Source organism: Pleurodeles waltl, chromosome 9 (genome assembly GCF_031143425.1).
Source record: "Pleurodeles waltl isolate 20211129_DDA chromosome 9, aPleWal1.hap1.20221129, whole genome shotgun sequence".
NCBI classification, from domain to species: Eukaryota; Metazoa; Chordata; class Amphibia; order Caudata; family Salamandridae; genus Pleurodeles; species Pleurodeles waltl.
The window spans coordinates 478,518,028-478,535,751 of record NC_090448.1 but is presented as its reverse complement, the minus strand read 5'-3'; the positions used below and the strand labels follow the sequence as shown (position 1 = coordinate 478,535,751).

The following is a 17,724-nucleotide window of genomic DNA, read 5'->3' as shown; positions in this document are numbered from 1 at the left end:
GAGAGAGATGATGTGAGCTAAAGGGTTTTATTAACAAATTAATTCAGCTCAAGCTATTTATTCCGTAAGTATTACATTTTAGTTATCGCCATTACAGATTCAAATAATCTATTAATCAGTATTTCAATACAAGATAGAAATACCAAGTTAGAAAGTATTACAAATAAAATAGAGAAATACAGGAGTGATCCATAAAGTCCCTAATCTAAATTAATAGGAGTTTAAGCATTTAAAATCAGTTTCTTCAATGAACAAGGTAAGGTGTCAGTTTCAGAAACCCAAATGAAGCATTCTGATGAGAGAATAAAAAGAAAATGCATAGGCATGATGTCCTAGCACTCAAGTAACAGATATTAGCAAAGGCTGAAATAGTATTCTCAGCTATTAATCAGTGGGCGTGCCAATCCCCAAGGTGAGCAACAGGAAAGGCTTGGGTGAGGTCTCTCTTGAAGGAATACCTAATTCTCCTACTCTGCTCTCTGAGCACACATTAATACAAATCTGCTAAAATATGATTTTCAACAATTGTCAAATTCCCTGTACCCAATGTCCCAATCAGTGCTCCCCAAACTCTGGGAGCAGGTGAACTCCTTAGTTTCTCACATTTTCACAATAGACTACAGAATCACATCCTCGAGATGATACATAGTCCATGCCTTGTAGTTCAGACAGTTTTCCCTCAAATCTGATTTCTTGCCATCTCTTCCCCTTCCGGTAAGAACCTCACTATCAGTTTTCTAATACATGGCAATTGCCTATTCACTAGCTAACAGAAGGCTTTTGGTAAGTTACAGCATCTGCAATAGAAGAGAAAACATGGGCCCATATTTGTATTTTTTTAGCGCCGCATTTGCATAATTTTTTGATGCAAAAGCGGCACAAACTTACAAAATACAATTACATATTGTAAGTTTGTGCTGCTTTTGTGTCAAAAAATTACGCAAATGCAGCGCTAAAAAAGTATAAATATGGACCAATGTGTGCAAAACAACAGTGGCTTTTTGACCTTAATGTGTAAATCAACGTTAACATGGCATCAGTGGCCAGGCTAACTTAAGTCAGTACATTATTTGCTCATTATACAGAGACCTTACAGGCCTGCTGAATACACAAATTACCATACAGGCTAGGCTTTCAAAGGCTCCCTCAAACTCATTTATTCAATTTTGATTTGAAAATACAGCCATTTTGTCTCCAAACATCAGCTTGTCAGTTTAAGAAAATACACACAGCTTGCTACCGAATACTTGATTAACATTTTAAGATAATAAACAGTTTCCCAAATAAACTGCAATAATCGCCATGAAAAAAAAATGTAGAGAAATAGTAGATGTTCAACTTATGGCAAATACATGTTTAGTGCCCAAACATCAGTTTATTATTTTCATCGGGACGCATGTGCACTCCTGCCACATGTGGATGCTTAGCATGCTAATTAAACAATTTTTAAAGCCATCTATGTCCACAATTTACTAAACTGTACCTCTGTTTTGTTGGAACCAGCAATTTACCAAGAGTCACCATCATTAAGCCATGGGTATCTATCTTGATAGCTTCTTATTTAGTGAACAATAGTGGATGGTTTCTATTTACAGCTGGAGGGCAGGCAGGGGGGTACAATAATAATATTTTCTTTAAAAAAAAGAAAAGGCACCTACCTGTCTGCTATGGGTCTCCCTCTCCTCACGGCGTCCTCCTCCTCTCGTCATGGCTTCAACACGGCACGGGACCAGGAAACAGAGCTACCAAATCCTGACGTTGGTTTCATGCTGGTAATCAGCATAAATCAGCATCAGGATTGGTGGGAGCGGGCTCTCTCAGCGCTCACATGAGTGCTGGAGTCTTGTGCTTTCTTTAACCCAGCTGTCCCAAGACAGCTGGGTTAGAGATGTTTAAAGTGCACATGTCTGGCTGGCCGTCACAAGACAGCCGGCCAAAGGGACATGTGCACTTTAAACAAGTGCACAGCTCCCTGCTGCTGTCACTCAGCAGCTACTGCCCAGCCCCATCCTGACACTCGGTTCAGGACGTGGTACTGAAAAATAAAATGGTAATAAAGAAAGTTTATTACCATTTTATTTTCAGCCCTGGTGCACTTTTGTAGAGGGGCGACACTCCTCTGCTCTCGTGGAGGGGCCACCCCTGTTAGTGAGACAGAAACAGACCTTAACCTGTACTAGCCTTCATAAATAGGACAATCCACTAAAGGACATGTGCACTTTAAACAAGTGCACAGCTCCCTGCTGCTGTTACTCAGCAGCTATTGACTCACCCAGTCCTGACACTCAGTTCAGGACGGGGTACTGAAAAATAAAATTATAATAAAGAAAGTTTATTACCATTTTATTTTTCAGCTTTGGGTGATGCTCCTTCGCTCTCGTGGAGGGGCCGCCACTGTTAGTGAGACTGAAACAGACCTAAATCTCTGTACTAGCCTTCATAAATAGGACGACCCACAAAGGGACAAGGGCACTTTAAACAAGTGCAAAGCTCCCTGCTGCTGTCAGTCAGCAGCTATTGCCCCGCACGGTCCTGGCACTCGGTTCAGGACAGGGTACTGAAAAATAAAATTCAAATAAAGAAAGTTTATTACCATTTTATTTTTCAGCTCTGGGGCATTTTTGTAGCGAGCGACGCTCCTCCGCTCTCGTGGAGGGGCCGCCCCTGTTAGTGAAACTGAAACAGACCTAATACTCTATACTAGCCTTCATAAATAGGATGATCCACTCCAAAGAAAAGCTAATAAAATCGCAATTTTTTTGTCCCAATAATTGCCAGAAGGTGACACTCTGACAACAGAGCTGCCTCAGGCTTTCAATGCTCACTGACAACAGTGAAGTCTGCTCTGGAATTTGCACTAGAAATAAATAATTTCTCAATCTTGTGTGAGGGTTGGATATCTGTTATTTTTCTGTGAAAAGTGCTTGGTTGAGGGCTTTTCAAACTGTTCCTGCCTGCCAGGAAGTATGAAGGGTCTTATTTAGAGTTTGTTGATGACATACATCCAATAAAAAGTTGCAGACATTCCAGAAGCTTTCATAAGAGTGCATTGATGTCATTGGTACCGATAAAAAGCAGGGCGGGTCATCCAAGACTGGTTGCCTGATGTCCCACATCTGCCAATCTGTAAGTAAGGCCCTAAATCTGCTCTGGTGGTAAGAGAGCAGTTCTGATACAATGTACCTTTGTTCATTGCCTAATCTGGCTTGGTGGACTACGGCACTCTCTGCAGAGACCACTGCTTAACCATGTAGTCTTTTAATAGAATCAATTCTCAGCAAGTCTACTCAGCCTTTTATGCTTCTGAAGTCGATAACATAAGCACCAATGAGTGTAATAAGAAACAAGAAACGCCTGATATAATTTTCAAGAAACTGCGTTCAGGTTGTACAAGCTCTTTTGAAGCTAGTCTTTAGTGTTTATTCTCTGGTGTCAGCTGAGATGACGAACACATGTGGTAAACTATTTTTTTTCGAGAGGAGTATGGTGAATGGGTAGACATGAGTCAAAAGCGAGGCTGCACAATTTGGAAAGGAGACACTGCTGAAGAAGAAGGTTTAGACATTGGAAGGCACACACTTTGCATGAGGAAATATGTGTGCACATGAAACAAGGTGCCTGAATACTCTCTGCTATCATTCAGTGAGTGCAGCGGCCAGATAATAAAATGCATAATACCATCACGTCTTGTCTCAGCACACCACATCTTCTAAGAGACACGTTGGTGAGTAATTCATTACACTCAGTGGTTAATTTGAGCCGGTGGTTTCCAGGGCCGGGCACTGGCATTTAATTGTCAACACTGGCACTTATGACAGTCTGCCACATGGCATCATTGTTTGTCCAGCTTAGAGATGAGTACTACAATAATTGTTTATTGATTCAATATATATTAAACATGGGTAATACATGCCAACCAAGCCTTTGGGGACTTGGAATAGTCTGAATTATCACACTCATAAGAGTGTGATGGTTAGTAGTTGTATAAGTGCTGTCACTGGCAGGGCTGGCAGGGGCAATGTTCTCCTGACTAGGACCCTGCCATATTTTTTCACAAATTAAGCACTTATTTACCATTGTGCATTATGACAACATTACACATCAGCTCGTTTATCCGGCTATTCCAATACAGCGTAAAGCAGCTGAGAGCCTGTGGATAGAATGTGGAATTGCCTGGACACAAGGCCTCTGCAGCTACAAACTACCTTGGAAAGAATCTATGCATTAGACCTAGACTTGTAGGGTTTTAAAATAAAAATAACGTTTAAAGCACACTGAATGACCTGCTTTTTTCACTCATGGTCCTCACATGGTGATGTGCGGAGCAGAAGTACTGAAGTGAGGTCCGACTAGATCTCTAAACAGAAACCAGCAGCTGGGCTACTTTATAGGATTGTGCATTGTAAATGCTTAGATGCCAAGTGACAGCCATTCCAGATGTGACTTAAGTCTTGGCATTTAGACTACAGAGCTCTACATTCAGGAATGTTTGGTTTACCTCCCTTATATGCATCAGGGTACGTCACAAAATGCAATTCTCTGTTGACTTAAAACTAGAGCCAGCATGGGCTTCCCCTATGATTCAAGTCATCTAATCACTTATCATATACTCACAGCAGGCTGCCTGTCTTGTGAAAGGAACATTGAACTCAGTGGTATGGATGGACCTATCTAGTTCTTTTAAACCAGCTGAGCAATAAACACATTGTTGTAAAACCCAAATGTATCTGGGACACTCGAGATTGGACTTGCAATTCTGCTATCACCCAACTATGGAAGCCTCCACAGTATCACCCTATTCACAGCCAAATGCAACAGAGGGCTGGTTTGAACATTTTTGCCAAGGTGGTTTTTGCTTTCTAGTCAGACCTTGGGACTCTTAAGAACTTGTCCTTCAGGGTTCTGAACATTCTAGCTAAGGTCATGCAGGTCTCTGGGGCAAGCATTTATCTTGATAGTTATAGGATGATCTTATCCAGATGTCTGTATGCCTTACAACTCCGTAAGGTAAATAGGTACCTGCAGGCCCTTTAATCGGAGCTGCGTTTTTAAAGTCTAGATCTATCCATTGCCCTGAAGTAACATTCCCCAATCATGTGATCAAAGTACATGAGTGCAAATTCTCCACAATGAAATGCAGTGCCTCCCAGAAATCACATCATGGAGCACTGAGCAGGTGTGTCAGTGATGAACCTGTAGGTGTCCCTGTGCAGAACTGTTGACAAAGATTATATGATGTTGTATAATGACTTAATGAGCTACAGGCTTACACCTCATGTCATTGCATTCAATACAGTTCACAGGCTCAAATCCCAACGTTGCAATCCTAAATCCCATACTTATTGTTGGTGTTATTGTCTCTCTTTTAGAAAACACATACTCTGTGAAAACACATTCTTTGCAGTCATGAGTCGGACACCCTGACTGTGAACAGCTGCTCCACCATCCTATTGTGAGTAACGGAGGGGTTCAGTCTACTTTTCCTCTCTTATTCCATATACGTGCATGAGGGGAGCTTTGTGGAGATTTTCACAGAAATAATGAAGCACGGACATGGGCAGTTTGTGTTCTTTATATTCTGCATTTGACAAAGCAAAACAGAAATCGGAGAATGTGTGAAAGAAGTGGCATAAAACAAGTAACAGGTTGGAGTTAAGTGCAGAGCCTATGTGGCTGAACCATTTAGGGACTGAAAAAGACCATAATTTGTTGTGAGCAGCGACACCCTTGGCCTTCAACTATGGCCTTCCTGGTTTGAATCCCCATTTTAGCACGTTATTGAGGGAATCAGGCAAATATGAGAAGAGTACCAGTACTAAAAAATATTAACACTAGTAAGCAATGCCTATGTCGTTGTGGTAGGCAGGGTGAAATTGGTTTAGTGCCTACGTTATCTGTTTTTACGTTACAACTGTTATCATCAGAATAGATTTTGTCCTATTGGGCAAACTTTGTTGTTGCCTTATAAAGACCCCTACAAAAGAGGGCATCATCCCTCATTCCCTCAAGACTCATCTCATCAAATCACTCCCCTTTTAAAGAAACCCTAGGATGATCCTGACATATTTTGTGCCAGTGACTAACTTGTCACGGTTGGTCAAAATGATAGAAAAATGTCTGTTGAACTGGCCTTGCACATTGGCCAAGGAAAGCGCCCTTGTCCATTACCAATCAGACTTTCGAAATGGGTGCAGTACCGAAACAGCAACACTAAAAAAAAACTCGGATGTCATATATGGCATGCTAGTTACTGGTGAGGTCTGCCTCTTCATCATCCTTGATTTATTAATGGTGTTCCATATAACTGACTGCAAGTGTCTCCTCTCAGTTCTTTAATTCTTGCATTCATTTTGTTCAACTTCTACATGGAAATGCAAACAATTTTGTTGCAGAAGGCAGTGTGGTAATTCACTTCCTTTTGGAAGCAACAATGCAGTGAGACACTGCGTGTACCCAAAACCTCTCACAGCCCCCAGGCAAAAAGAAAGGTAATTTCTTACGAGCACATTAACTTCAAAGCACCCAAACTCAACATTATGGGGAACCAAAAAAGTGTATTGCACTGAAGAGAAGGTTTTTTAATTCAAACACAGCGGGAGAGCATTATGCTTGTGTTTACTGCCCTCTATCTGGGGTGCATTAACTCACATTCTGTTCCTGCTGAAATGAGAAAGGTTGTTCCAAGTAAGAATGCACATGGATTTGCTTTGATCTCTCTACTTACTTTTTTTCACAGGTTTCCATAGTGACTGGTCAAGGCATAACTTCTTGGTCGCTCCCCTCCCTCTGAACACATGTACTGTCATGGCTGGGCTTCAGTTGGCACATTGTTGTTACAGAGGCTTCCCCCCGTTGGCTCCTCCCAGTCCGTGGTTAGCCCTATGCCCGCTGTGACTGCCTCCTTTACTACTTAATCTCCTTAACTGCTGTCCCTAACCAGCCTGTCCAGGTAAAGAGGAGGAGTGTCTTACCCAGACATCTTCTTTATTTGGGCATTTTAAAACCGGGAAGGAGTTTAAGACTAAATCCCCTTCCACTGTGCCCAGACTCTTGTGCTTTCACCTCCTACTTCCTCTCTGTCCCTTCACTTAACCTAACACTCCTACAGACATTACAAGATGTCACCTCAGCCAATGGCAGCCTCTAGATAATAGTTTAATATTCCTTGGCCATGCCACAGATCCTCTTTTTCATGGAGGGATCTCTTTCTCACCAGATTAGATGCCATAGTATCTCCTAATGGCTTAACACTGGCAACAGGAGCTGGCCTTATTTCACTCCTATTTTGACTCCAAATAGTATTTCATGATGACCTACTATACCCAACAAAGACCTGTGCTTCTGGTGCCTCAGAGTTGATTATCAAACAACAGAGAACTACAGAATTTGAGCAATGTGTGAAATGATTAACCAACAATTGTAACGTCTAGAGATCTTTAATGGTAAGGGTTGAACGTATTAACTCAGAAGTTCCTTGAGTGAAAAGAATGGAGGTATGCCACCCACACACAGGTCATGCTTATTGTTTGGCCTTCTCTTTTCTTACAAAGTCTCTTTGTTGAGGTTTTGCTCCCCCCTCCTCACTGATTATGTTTACAGCACTATCTTTTGGTGACATTTCGCAGAATCATAGATAGAGCATTGTGACTGCTTCATCAGCATGAACACACCTGGTTCCCTACAGAAAAAGCCCCATCCCTCTCAACTCATCATATTTGGGGGTCCATTCGTCAGGTGCTCTAACAGCGGCTTCAACCATCTCTCAAAGTGCATGTGAGGCCCACCTGTGTTCAAAGTCTACCGTGCTACTGTGCCAGCCAGGGTGGATTTATTTTTCCAATGATATGCTATCACCACTTTCGCACCTCAAAGGCACTGCCACTCTAAGGGCCTCATTTACGAAGCCCTAATGGCAGACTGCGCCACTAGAGCATCATTTTTTTAAATGCCCTGTTAGCGTAGTGTGCCATCCCATATTTACAAGGCCACACAAAGCCACCTTGTGTGGCTGTTCATGGCCTTGTAAATATGGACTCCTTTCACGCATAACACTGTGTGAAAGGAGCGTTCCATGCGTGTTGCTTGGGGTGTTCACATGCAACACCCATGAAACATGAAGGAATCTGAGGCTGCAGTACACATAGAAAGAGGAAAACACCTTTTGTGATTGTTTTTGTGCAGGATGGTGTCCCTTCCTGCACAAAACAGTCATCCCCACAACGTAGGCATCCTTGCACCATGGTGCAATGGAGTCTGCATTGGCGCATGGCAGCAATTTGTTCATCAGAGCAGGGGGAGAGGACAGAAATGCGCCATATCTTGTAGATACAGTGCATTTCTGCCCTCTCCCGGTGGTACAGGGTTGCACCACAAGCCTCATAAATGAGGCCCTAAATGGCACTCACAGAGACGTTTTATAAGGCATGGGCAAAATGGGCTCTGGCTCAGAGCCCTCCCCCCCTAACAGAGCTGTCTCTATTCTGCAGACAGTCCTGCCATGATGACCTTGAATGATTCTTATAGGTGGTTTTAGATACTGATTTCCTTTAATTTATTTTTTAGTACCGGTAATGTTTGGGAGTTTGTTACAGACATTTTGCATCGAAATTTAATCTTTATGATTTTCCACAACATTCAACATCCATAATAAAGTTTCTTTTATATCGAAAGAGGACCTCACATAATAGAAATGAGAGGGGGGTCACAGAGATTATTTGCAGTAATATGAGTGAGCTGCTGCTGTATTACAACATTGAAAACACGCGTTTCTATCCTTGAGTAATAGATAGGCACACATTTAGAATTTGGACCAGTGTGCCTGTCAGTATGTCATGGACCTGGTGAAAAGGTTTGAAAGAGCTGTAATTAAACCATAAATACAAAGCTTTTCATAACCGGGGCCCCCAAAAATACATTAGTCCTGGAGCCCCCAAAATACTTAGGCTGTTCCTAGCCATTCAGCACTAAGCAGCATCGTATATCCTGGTGGCAGAAGGCCAATATGTCTTTCATGGCCCTTGCTGTCTCTGTCCAAAAAAGGGTGAATCTATGGCATTCCCACTAAATAGGCAATGTATCCCCTCTCCTACCACATCCTCACTAACACCTTGGATCTGCTGCTGGATACATATAATGTAATCCTGCAAGGGGGGTGTGCCAAGTGTAAAGGACATCGTAGTATAGCTCCCAGATTTGTTTTTCTTTTTTATCAAAAAATTAACAGCTACGTATGTCCACCTTGAGCCCTTCCCATATCTTGTCGAGATCTATCTGTTCAATGCTTTCACACAGAATTTCATGAAAGACAATTTTGAGATGGGTAATGAATCTAACAGCAGCTTAGAGACCTTTGAAATTAAGCCCTTTGGAACCCAGTAGTTTTGGTGTTAAATATTCAAACAGGTATGTATTCCTAACGTCAGTCTCTCTATTTCATTAAAGTGAACTTCCAGTTTACACAGTAAGAAGGTTTTAAAAACGTTTAAATAAGTTTGGCACAATTCTACACACGCCCAAGTCCATCTATTAAATTAGTCTTGTCTCAACACCACAACACCAATGTAAATTTATTGATAGTGTATCCTAGACTTGCAACATCTCAGCCAGGGGGATGGTAAGCTATGCACTGGGTGGGTGGTTAAGGATAATAGACATTTGGGGGTGCTGTGCAACTTCACTGTACATGTAGAAATGGAGCAGGGCTAATCCTCCCTTCAGGAAGTCTGTTGTAACATCCTAAACAAGAATCTAGGTCTAGATCATTTCCAAACAAACTTTGAGACTATCTTCAGCAGCGTCTCAAAAACGTATTACTTATGATTGTGAGGGAATGAAAAAGGTTGAGAGCCCTCTACAGATATTTATTTTAAGTGAGTTGATTTTAGCCATTAAGGACACAAACAATGATGTCCACTTACGGAGGTCTCTTTTGATCTCGTCCAGTAGGAGAATATAGATCTGTTTGCTTTATAGAAATTGGCTAACCATGTTGTATTTTAATACTCATGTATTTTATATGCATTTTCACCCATCTAAAGAGATACTTCTCTCTGAAGGTTGTTTTTATCTCTTTGCTGATGGGTAAGGTAAGGACCTCTTGAAATCCATATTTCTCTTATATCGCACCACTCCTTTGCTGTGTTGTGTCTAACTATTGGCATAGGGAAGCTACTTTAGATTTTCCTGTTCTAAAACGTATAATCCTTATAGCCGCAGATTAACAAAAATGACAAGCTCATGGCTCCCTCTATACACAGGGCAAATAATGGTGTTGACCGAGGGCATCCATGTCCGGTACTTCTTTTTAGTCAAAAGGGAAGTGAGAGCTGGTCGTTCAGTGAGATCTTGTTTGTAGGCATGCCAACACCCTGGCCAGAAATCTGGATCCATAACCAACACGCTGGAGTGCTGCTAACATAAAGTTCTAGTCCACCCAATTAAAGGCCTTTTCCATGTCTATGGATACACGCATTGCTGGGACTTTCATTTTTGTGTAACTTGTCCACTAAATGAATTGTGCAGTTGTTGTCTGCCCATTATAAAGTCACATTGATTTTCATGGATCAGCTCTGCCAGAAACACCTCAAGTCTGAAAGCTAGAATATGGGTATATAGCTTGACATCCACATTGAAAGGGATGTTGGTCTATAAAAAGTGTATAGCTGGGAATTCTGGTCAGGTTTCACTAATATTGTAGCCGCCCTCACAGAAAGCGTCACCACCGTAGTCTCAAGAAAGCGGTTAAAGTGCTCAGTTAGTTTAGGGGCCACTCACTCTACAGATGCCATACAGAATTTCCAAAGTGAGCCTCTCTGGCCTTGGGGTTTTGTTACTTTTCAATATGTACAAGAAAACAATGATTCACTAGCAACTTACGAAACTTGTGCACTTTTAAGTCATTATAGCCCCCAAAGAGCACAAGTCAAATATATAGGTAGAGATTATTTTAATGACACAATTAAACAGAAACAGTAATAGTGCAGGACTTGTGAGGTGAGAGAACACTGTGACCCAAGTTGCACATATGTATATGCACAGTGCAAGCGAGCACAAAGGGGCTAAAAGAAATAGGTTGCTGGAGAGACTCCCAAAAATAGTCAGTAATTTAATTATTTGAGCCAACGGTAAATTGTCCACACCTATTAATGGTATTTCAACCTATATGTCAATGTCAATGCAAGGGCATCATCAGGGCAAAACAAATTATTGGAGCACTGCACTGGGCATGGAGTCAATAATTAGACACAATTTTGAGCAATGGAGCTTGCTAGAGTTCAGAAATTGAGCAAAAACATTAAGCACACATCATGGGGTGAATGAATCATAGAAAGCTGGTTTAGTTGTCAGGCTATAACAAGCAACTTAGAACAAGCACTGGCAAGTAGGTCTCACCTTTGGGACCTGTTAGGTTTGCCAATGCCTTTTAGCCATGGTGTTCAGCATAGCATAAATGTAAAAAAATTAATGTGATAATGCAACCCAGCAGCAACTTTGTTATGTAGGCGTGTGCATGCTCGCATTCATGACTACAAAATTAAGCAGGTGCAATTGTTTTATTTCCTAATTTGAGATGGATCATTAAGTTAAAAAAAAGAAATAAACATAGAACAAGCGTGCTTTTAATGTGGATGGGCCAGTAGCAATTTGCTGTCTGGTTCTCCACCTTAAAACAAAATAGTAAATTAAAAAGAGACTGGGAGTGCAGCACTCAACAGAGCAGGTTGTAGGAGGAAGCAGTACTCAAGGGAGAAGCACACAAGTGAGAAAGCAGCCTAGGGAGAAGTACACGCATGAGAAGGCAACCCAGACAGAAGCAAACGGGTGAGAGAGGGCAACAATGAGCCCAATGGAGGAGAGGAAGTGAAGTACAGGAGGAAGACAGCTGGAAAACATATGCACTCATCAAGTTTTTAACAAAAAGAAAGAAATAGTGCACAAAAGGTAAGCATTAGAAAGACACAAGTAATGGGGCGATGCACAATAAGAGGAAGGAATGCCCACAGAGGTTAACCAATAAAAAGCAAGCACAAGAAAGTGATAGTAAAGCCAATCAATAGTAAGCATTGGGAGGGCTCTAATCCCTTGGTAAGCTGCCAACAGTTCTTTTCACAACCAGACAGCTTGCGTTATCTGTGGGGCGAGACCTAAAAAGGAGGACTTGCTGTGCACACTGTCACTGTCGTCCTCCGAGGATTGACTAATCCTAATGGGTTCATACTTTATCGAGCACTGAGGTGTTACTTATTTCCTATGGGACCATGACATTAAAACCTCTATGCCAATATTTGAATGTTGCTTCTTTGGGGGCCTATAATAACTTGTAAGTGTGCTCTCAGTGTACAATGGTTTTCTAGTACACATTCTACCTGGAGTTCACTTACCATAACAGGTTATTCTTGTATCCTTGAAGCACTGCTATTTTTCAGAGCCAGTGTTCCTTTCCTATCCTCTTAGACTGATATGGGGCTATATAAATCCTCCTTCCAACGTATGGAGAGAGTGTCTAGCTGTGCTCTTTGAATGCAGGATGCCTGTTGGGTATGCAAGTGTCCCTCCGCAGTGTAGTAGGGAAATTCATCCAGGTTTTCTAGCTCAGTATGCAAGATCACCCCCACCTGCTGTCTTGACATCTTTTTTTAATCACTCTCTCTCTTACCCGAAAGCTAGCATGCCAAGAAGGTGCTCACCTTATCTTTATCTCCATTAATACAAATTTTGAGTTTTAGGTGAGGAAAGGTTTCCTCTGCCCTACGCATGAAGATATTGTTTAATTGGCCCCTCAATTTACGTAGCATAATCATTTATGGTTTCTCCCTGTGTTCTGTGTCTAGGGTTTTCTGCTCCATTTCGAATTTTTGAATTTCAAATGCTCCCAGTCTGCTGAGGTGTTGCATAAGGATAAGGGCAATACCATTCCCCCTCACTGCTGCCTTCAGTGCATCCCATACTCCCGCTAGAGATTCTCCCATGGCTTAGTTCAAAGAGACATACTCATCAATCTATTGCCCTAGTTCATTCCAGAACACAGGGTCCTTCAGCATGAGCTGGTGTTACCTCCACCACTGGCTCTAGGGTGTACTTTCCCCATTTATAAATTCAGCATCATGGGGGCATGGTTTGAAACAGCCTTTCTCAGCTGCTTCCACTATTGAGGATAGGACATTACTCAGAAGTGCTTTCATTTGGTTTATCAATTTGCAAAACACAGTATAGATCATATCCTATCTAGGTTATCTTTCTTCTAAAAACCCAACCTGGGTCTACATTGCCAAATAGAATTCTATAGAAAGCAACCATAGGAAAAAACTACCCCAATGTTATATGGAGCTGTAAATGCAAAGTCTTCAGCGTTGTTTTGCATTTTTAATCAGATTGAATTCTTAGCGAATGTGCAATGGTAGTGAGAGCCACTAATGGAGTGGAAAAAGACCAGACACTCTGGCGAAACATAGGGATATCCAAATGAAATTATTTTTTAAACTCCGGAGTGCAAAAGGGGGATTCCCACTGGAAGCAATAGTAAAAGAAGGTCGATCGAGAGTGAAAACAGCTTTGTATACCAAGCATACTGATTAGAAACCAATTAGCTCTTATTCCTACAACCAATGTACTGACGCATGGGAGATATGGTCCCTGAGGCAGAGGCCAAGTGCTAGTCTCGCAGCATAGTTTTGGACTAATTGCAACTTTTGAAACAGATATGCTGGAAAGTCAAGATAAACACAGTTGCAGTAGTCTAATCTATATAATGTACAATCAATGTGTACGCAGGAAAGATAAGTATATCCCTTAACATCCGTGTGTAGCTTGCACCACACGTCCCTTAGACCTAGTTCCAGCAAAATGCTTTAAATGTTTTACTGAATGCTTCTGTGTATTCCCATCACCCTCTGACCTAACTTTCTTGCCATCCCACACCAGGTTGAAATACCCCAAGGCAAAATTGTCACCTATCTCTATCTATGCCAGAGTACCAAAAAATCCTTTCAGAACGCTATCTTGTGCTGTGGTTGTTGACTAGATCACTGAAATAGATACTTGCTTACATGCAAAATACCTCCATATAATGAGAATTTGACCTTCTTTCTATGCCTTAAGGGCTGCTACTGGTAAGGGGAGGTCCCTGTTTAAAACAATTGGCACTTCATTGTTTGGGGATAAGCAGAGTGCTGCTGGGAATACTCTATGTTTCATGAGGCCCTGATCTTTCTTTTTCAAATGTGTCTTTTGTAGGCACACTATGGGCCTGATTTAGATATTGGCAAAACGGACAAACAGGAGCAAGCAGTCTCATAGTAAATAATGGGATTCAAATTTCAGTGGACAGGATATCCGTCACCGTTGTGACAGTGTAACCCATCTGCCAATATCTAAATTAGGCCCTACGTTGAGATCTAATAATTGTAAAGATCTCTAGGTTGCTTACCTCTTCTTTATTGGGGCATTACGTGTCTTCACACTGAGTGAAAGAAGCCATAACAGAATGTAATCTACAAAGTGTTTTGCCATTTGTCACCTCGTGTAAGAGCCACTTCTTTTTTATGTCAGGTACCCCTTAGGACTCAGAATATCCATATTGCCTTCTCTCCCCCCATTTACTCAACCTTGCTATGACAATAGACTGTAAACAACTCATAGCATATGTATTCAGTTACAAAAATAACATCTTGGGACTTTTTAAAATTCCCCTTTGACTTCAAATCACAAAGGCCTGCAGGAACCAAATGCAGGATAGCCTGCCATAACCACTGACTCATGACCATAAAGGTGCCAAGTAAACCCCAGCTCCTCAATACAGTATAGCCAAGCCCACCCCACCACAATGACTCCTCAACAAAGATGACAAGTACAAGGAATATAGAAATTCATCTACCCACAATCCTCGACTCCCATCTAGTTAACACATTAGCACATTTACATATCTTCTCCAAACCCATAGGTGTGATCTGAGATACACTGAGACACACTGAATCGCATGATTATGTCTTGTAACCATAATAGGAAGCCATATTACTCACAAAACTCACTGGGTTCAGATCAGACAGAAAGTGCTTCGACTATAGAAAAAGGAGGACCCAAGAATTCACCAGACCCACATCTCTAAAAACATTTTGTGAGGCAGATCCTCACCTCTGCAAATTATATCTGAATTTTCTTTATTGTGTCTCATGTTCTCTCCGCATACTCATCTCTGCCTTCATGATCCCTGCTTCTGCCACAGCCCAGGTCCCCCATTCATTAGGGTGTCTGGGCTGGGAGAGATGCAGGTCTCTTAGAGCTACACTTCCTCTCTGGAACTGAAAGTTCTGGGATCTTTGCTGCTTCCAACCTCTCTGTAAGGTGGTAGGAATGGGCCTTACATTCAAAAGTCAAAACAAATGGATCTGTCCACCTATACTGAAACTTTTCAGAACTATGTTTTTCAGTGTTTGTTCTGAAAGTTGGGTGCTGTGCGAGCATGGAGTGTGATAAATCCTGGAAGATTTTTCCTGTAGAGTTCTGGAAGGTTATCACTGGTCTTTGGCTTGCCTCCTGAAGTACCACTCATTTCTCCAAGAAGTAATAACATTTGGAGTGAGCATCATGTTGCCTCTCAGTTTGCGATGACCATTATTGACCTCGTTGATATACGCTTGCTAACCAAAGTGACCCTACCATGGTAACAATGAAAACATGGCCATGACATAGGAGCTCAGGTCTGTTCTCTGTGCACCTTTGGTCAAGTCACTCAGATTATCCCTATGCAGATTAACCAGGGCGGCTTAAGGGGAAGACAACTTCCACTCTTATGTAGGAGACCAGTTTCCAACTCAATTGCTCATCAGTCTACTGTCCACTACTTTAGTGGTCCCCTGCCAATTCCCCTTTTGGAGATGACAATAGCCTCTGACCAGCACTCTTACATATGCCTGGAGGCCTCTTGTTAATTTTTCCTGTAGAGAATTCCACTTTTTTAGTTTTCCAATCTTAGAGGACCACCCATGCCCATAATATGTTAATCAGCCATTAATTATTGTGACTTTAATGATCTGGATGCCACAGCAACCTTCCATACATGGAGGTACCCACCCAGTTTCTATTCATTTATTGACAGTGTTTGAGGACCCCTAATCGTGGGCCTTCCCAGTACTATGCAGGGATGCTACCTCACCTCAGCCATGCAGTGTGTAGGCTTCCTCCTGTGGGTGCCATTCTCCAGCATTATTCTGCCTTTGGTGTTGCAAAATTTATGCCAATATCAGCCATTATTAAGCCACCCCTTCCTCATGGTGGACACTCTGTACTACACCACATCTGCAACAGGCGACATCTTTGGCAGCTGTCCCTACTCTGTTCTTCTCTCAACTGAGCAGCAGCCACCATCTTGTTATTTCTTTTTACGCCTGTGCCAAGGGCTTACTCTTCTCCTCTCATCTCCTTGGACCCTCACATCAACTGACAGAAGCCTGCTCTTTCCATCACCATACAGTAGCAGCTACTTATTAGGTATTTGTTTCTAAACTCAGGAGGGGGTGGGGTCTAATCTTCCAAAGGATGTGAGACGGCAATACAATGGGGTGGTTGAGCACATTGGCTCATGCCACCATCACAGCCATGCCCTGACCCTCCCCGGTGAAAGGTGAGTGTCATGGTTAGGTTCCATTTGCTTTAGAACACTCACATCTGACTGTTGGTACTCCTTCAGAGGATGTCCATTGGTGGGTTAGATACTTAGATCATTGCATTCACAATCACTTGACTGGTCACCTGCATGATTGTATAATCTGTGAAGGACATATTACATGACAGCTTTGTATAACGGATGGCTAAATAAAGTGCGTACAAACTGCTTACAAATGGTGGGACAACTGTTAGATTACACCCATGACAAGTTTTTACTTCATATGTATTACACATTTCTCTAATATTCTAGGAGTCCTACAGAGTAATGTGCTACCCTTCCAGAAATCATTTGAGTATCTCATCAGGAGTGGAATGTGCCATATAACTGCCCGTATAATACAGTCCATGCATTGTAAAGATGTGCTAGACATCCATTAGTTTCATTTTTTCAGTCAACATACCAAAGTCAATGTCAAGTAGTGCTGCATTTGCACCTTCAACCAAAATTTTCTTTGGGGGACCATGAAGAGCTTCATACATAAAATAAACACCATCACGCACCATAGGTCTAATTTTCTCAGCATACATCTGCAATGAGAAAAAAACACTTCATGAACCTTGACCCTTAATAGTGTAGGTAAAATTCTAAACATTACAAAATGTGATGTGTAAGATTCCCAGTTTCTGCATTAAAAGTTAAAACCTGAGGATAAAACACAAAAGCAGAGTGGAGAAAGGGTGGGAAGGAGAGTGGTATCTCAAAGGAATAGACACATTTAAAGTCAAGGAAACACAGAAACAGGTAGGCATAGGGGCATTGGTTTAATAGAGTGAAAAAATTCTATGTGATGGAGCCAAAACAAAAATAAGGGATATTTACAGCCAGGCTGTAAAAGAAATTACAGAAAATGGAAGGAGGGAAATACAATAGGGTTTGAAATGCTTAAAGCTCTGTTTTCCAGTGTTTTCAGAAGGGATCAAAGATGGGTAAATCCATTGTTATTTTTAACTGTTTATGGGAGGGTTATTATTCTGAACAATGTCCAAAACAATTCGATTTTCACTCAAGGTTTTAGAGGTAATAATATACACATTGATGAATAGTAGTTAACACCAACTCAG

The 17,724-nt window shown here is 41.7% G+C and overlaps 1 protein-coding gene across 1 annotated transcript in view; it reads right to left on the bottom strand.

The window, feature by feature from the left end:
* Window positions 1–17,724, bottom strand: part of ADSS1 (adenylosuccinate synthase 1) — a 438,091-nt gene that overhangs the window by 73,439 nt on the left and 346,928 nt on the right. The window contains exon 8 of the mRNA XM_069207315.1: window positions 17,064–17,190. Coding sequence (XP_069063416.1) covers window positions 17,064–17,190 — 127 coding nt within the window. The remainder of the gene's footprint in view (window positions 1–17,063; window positions 17,191–17,724) is intronic.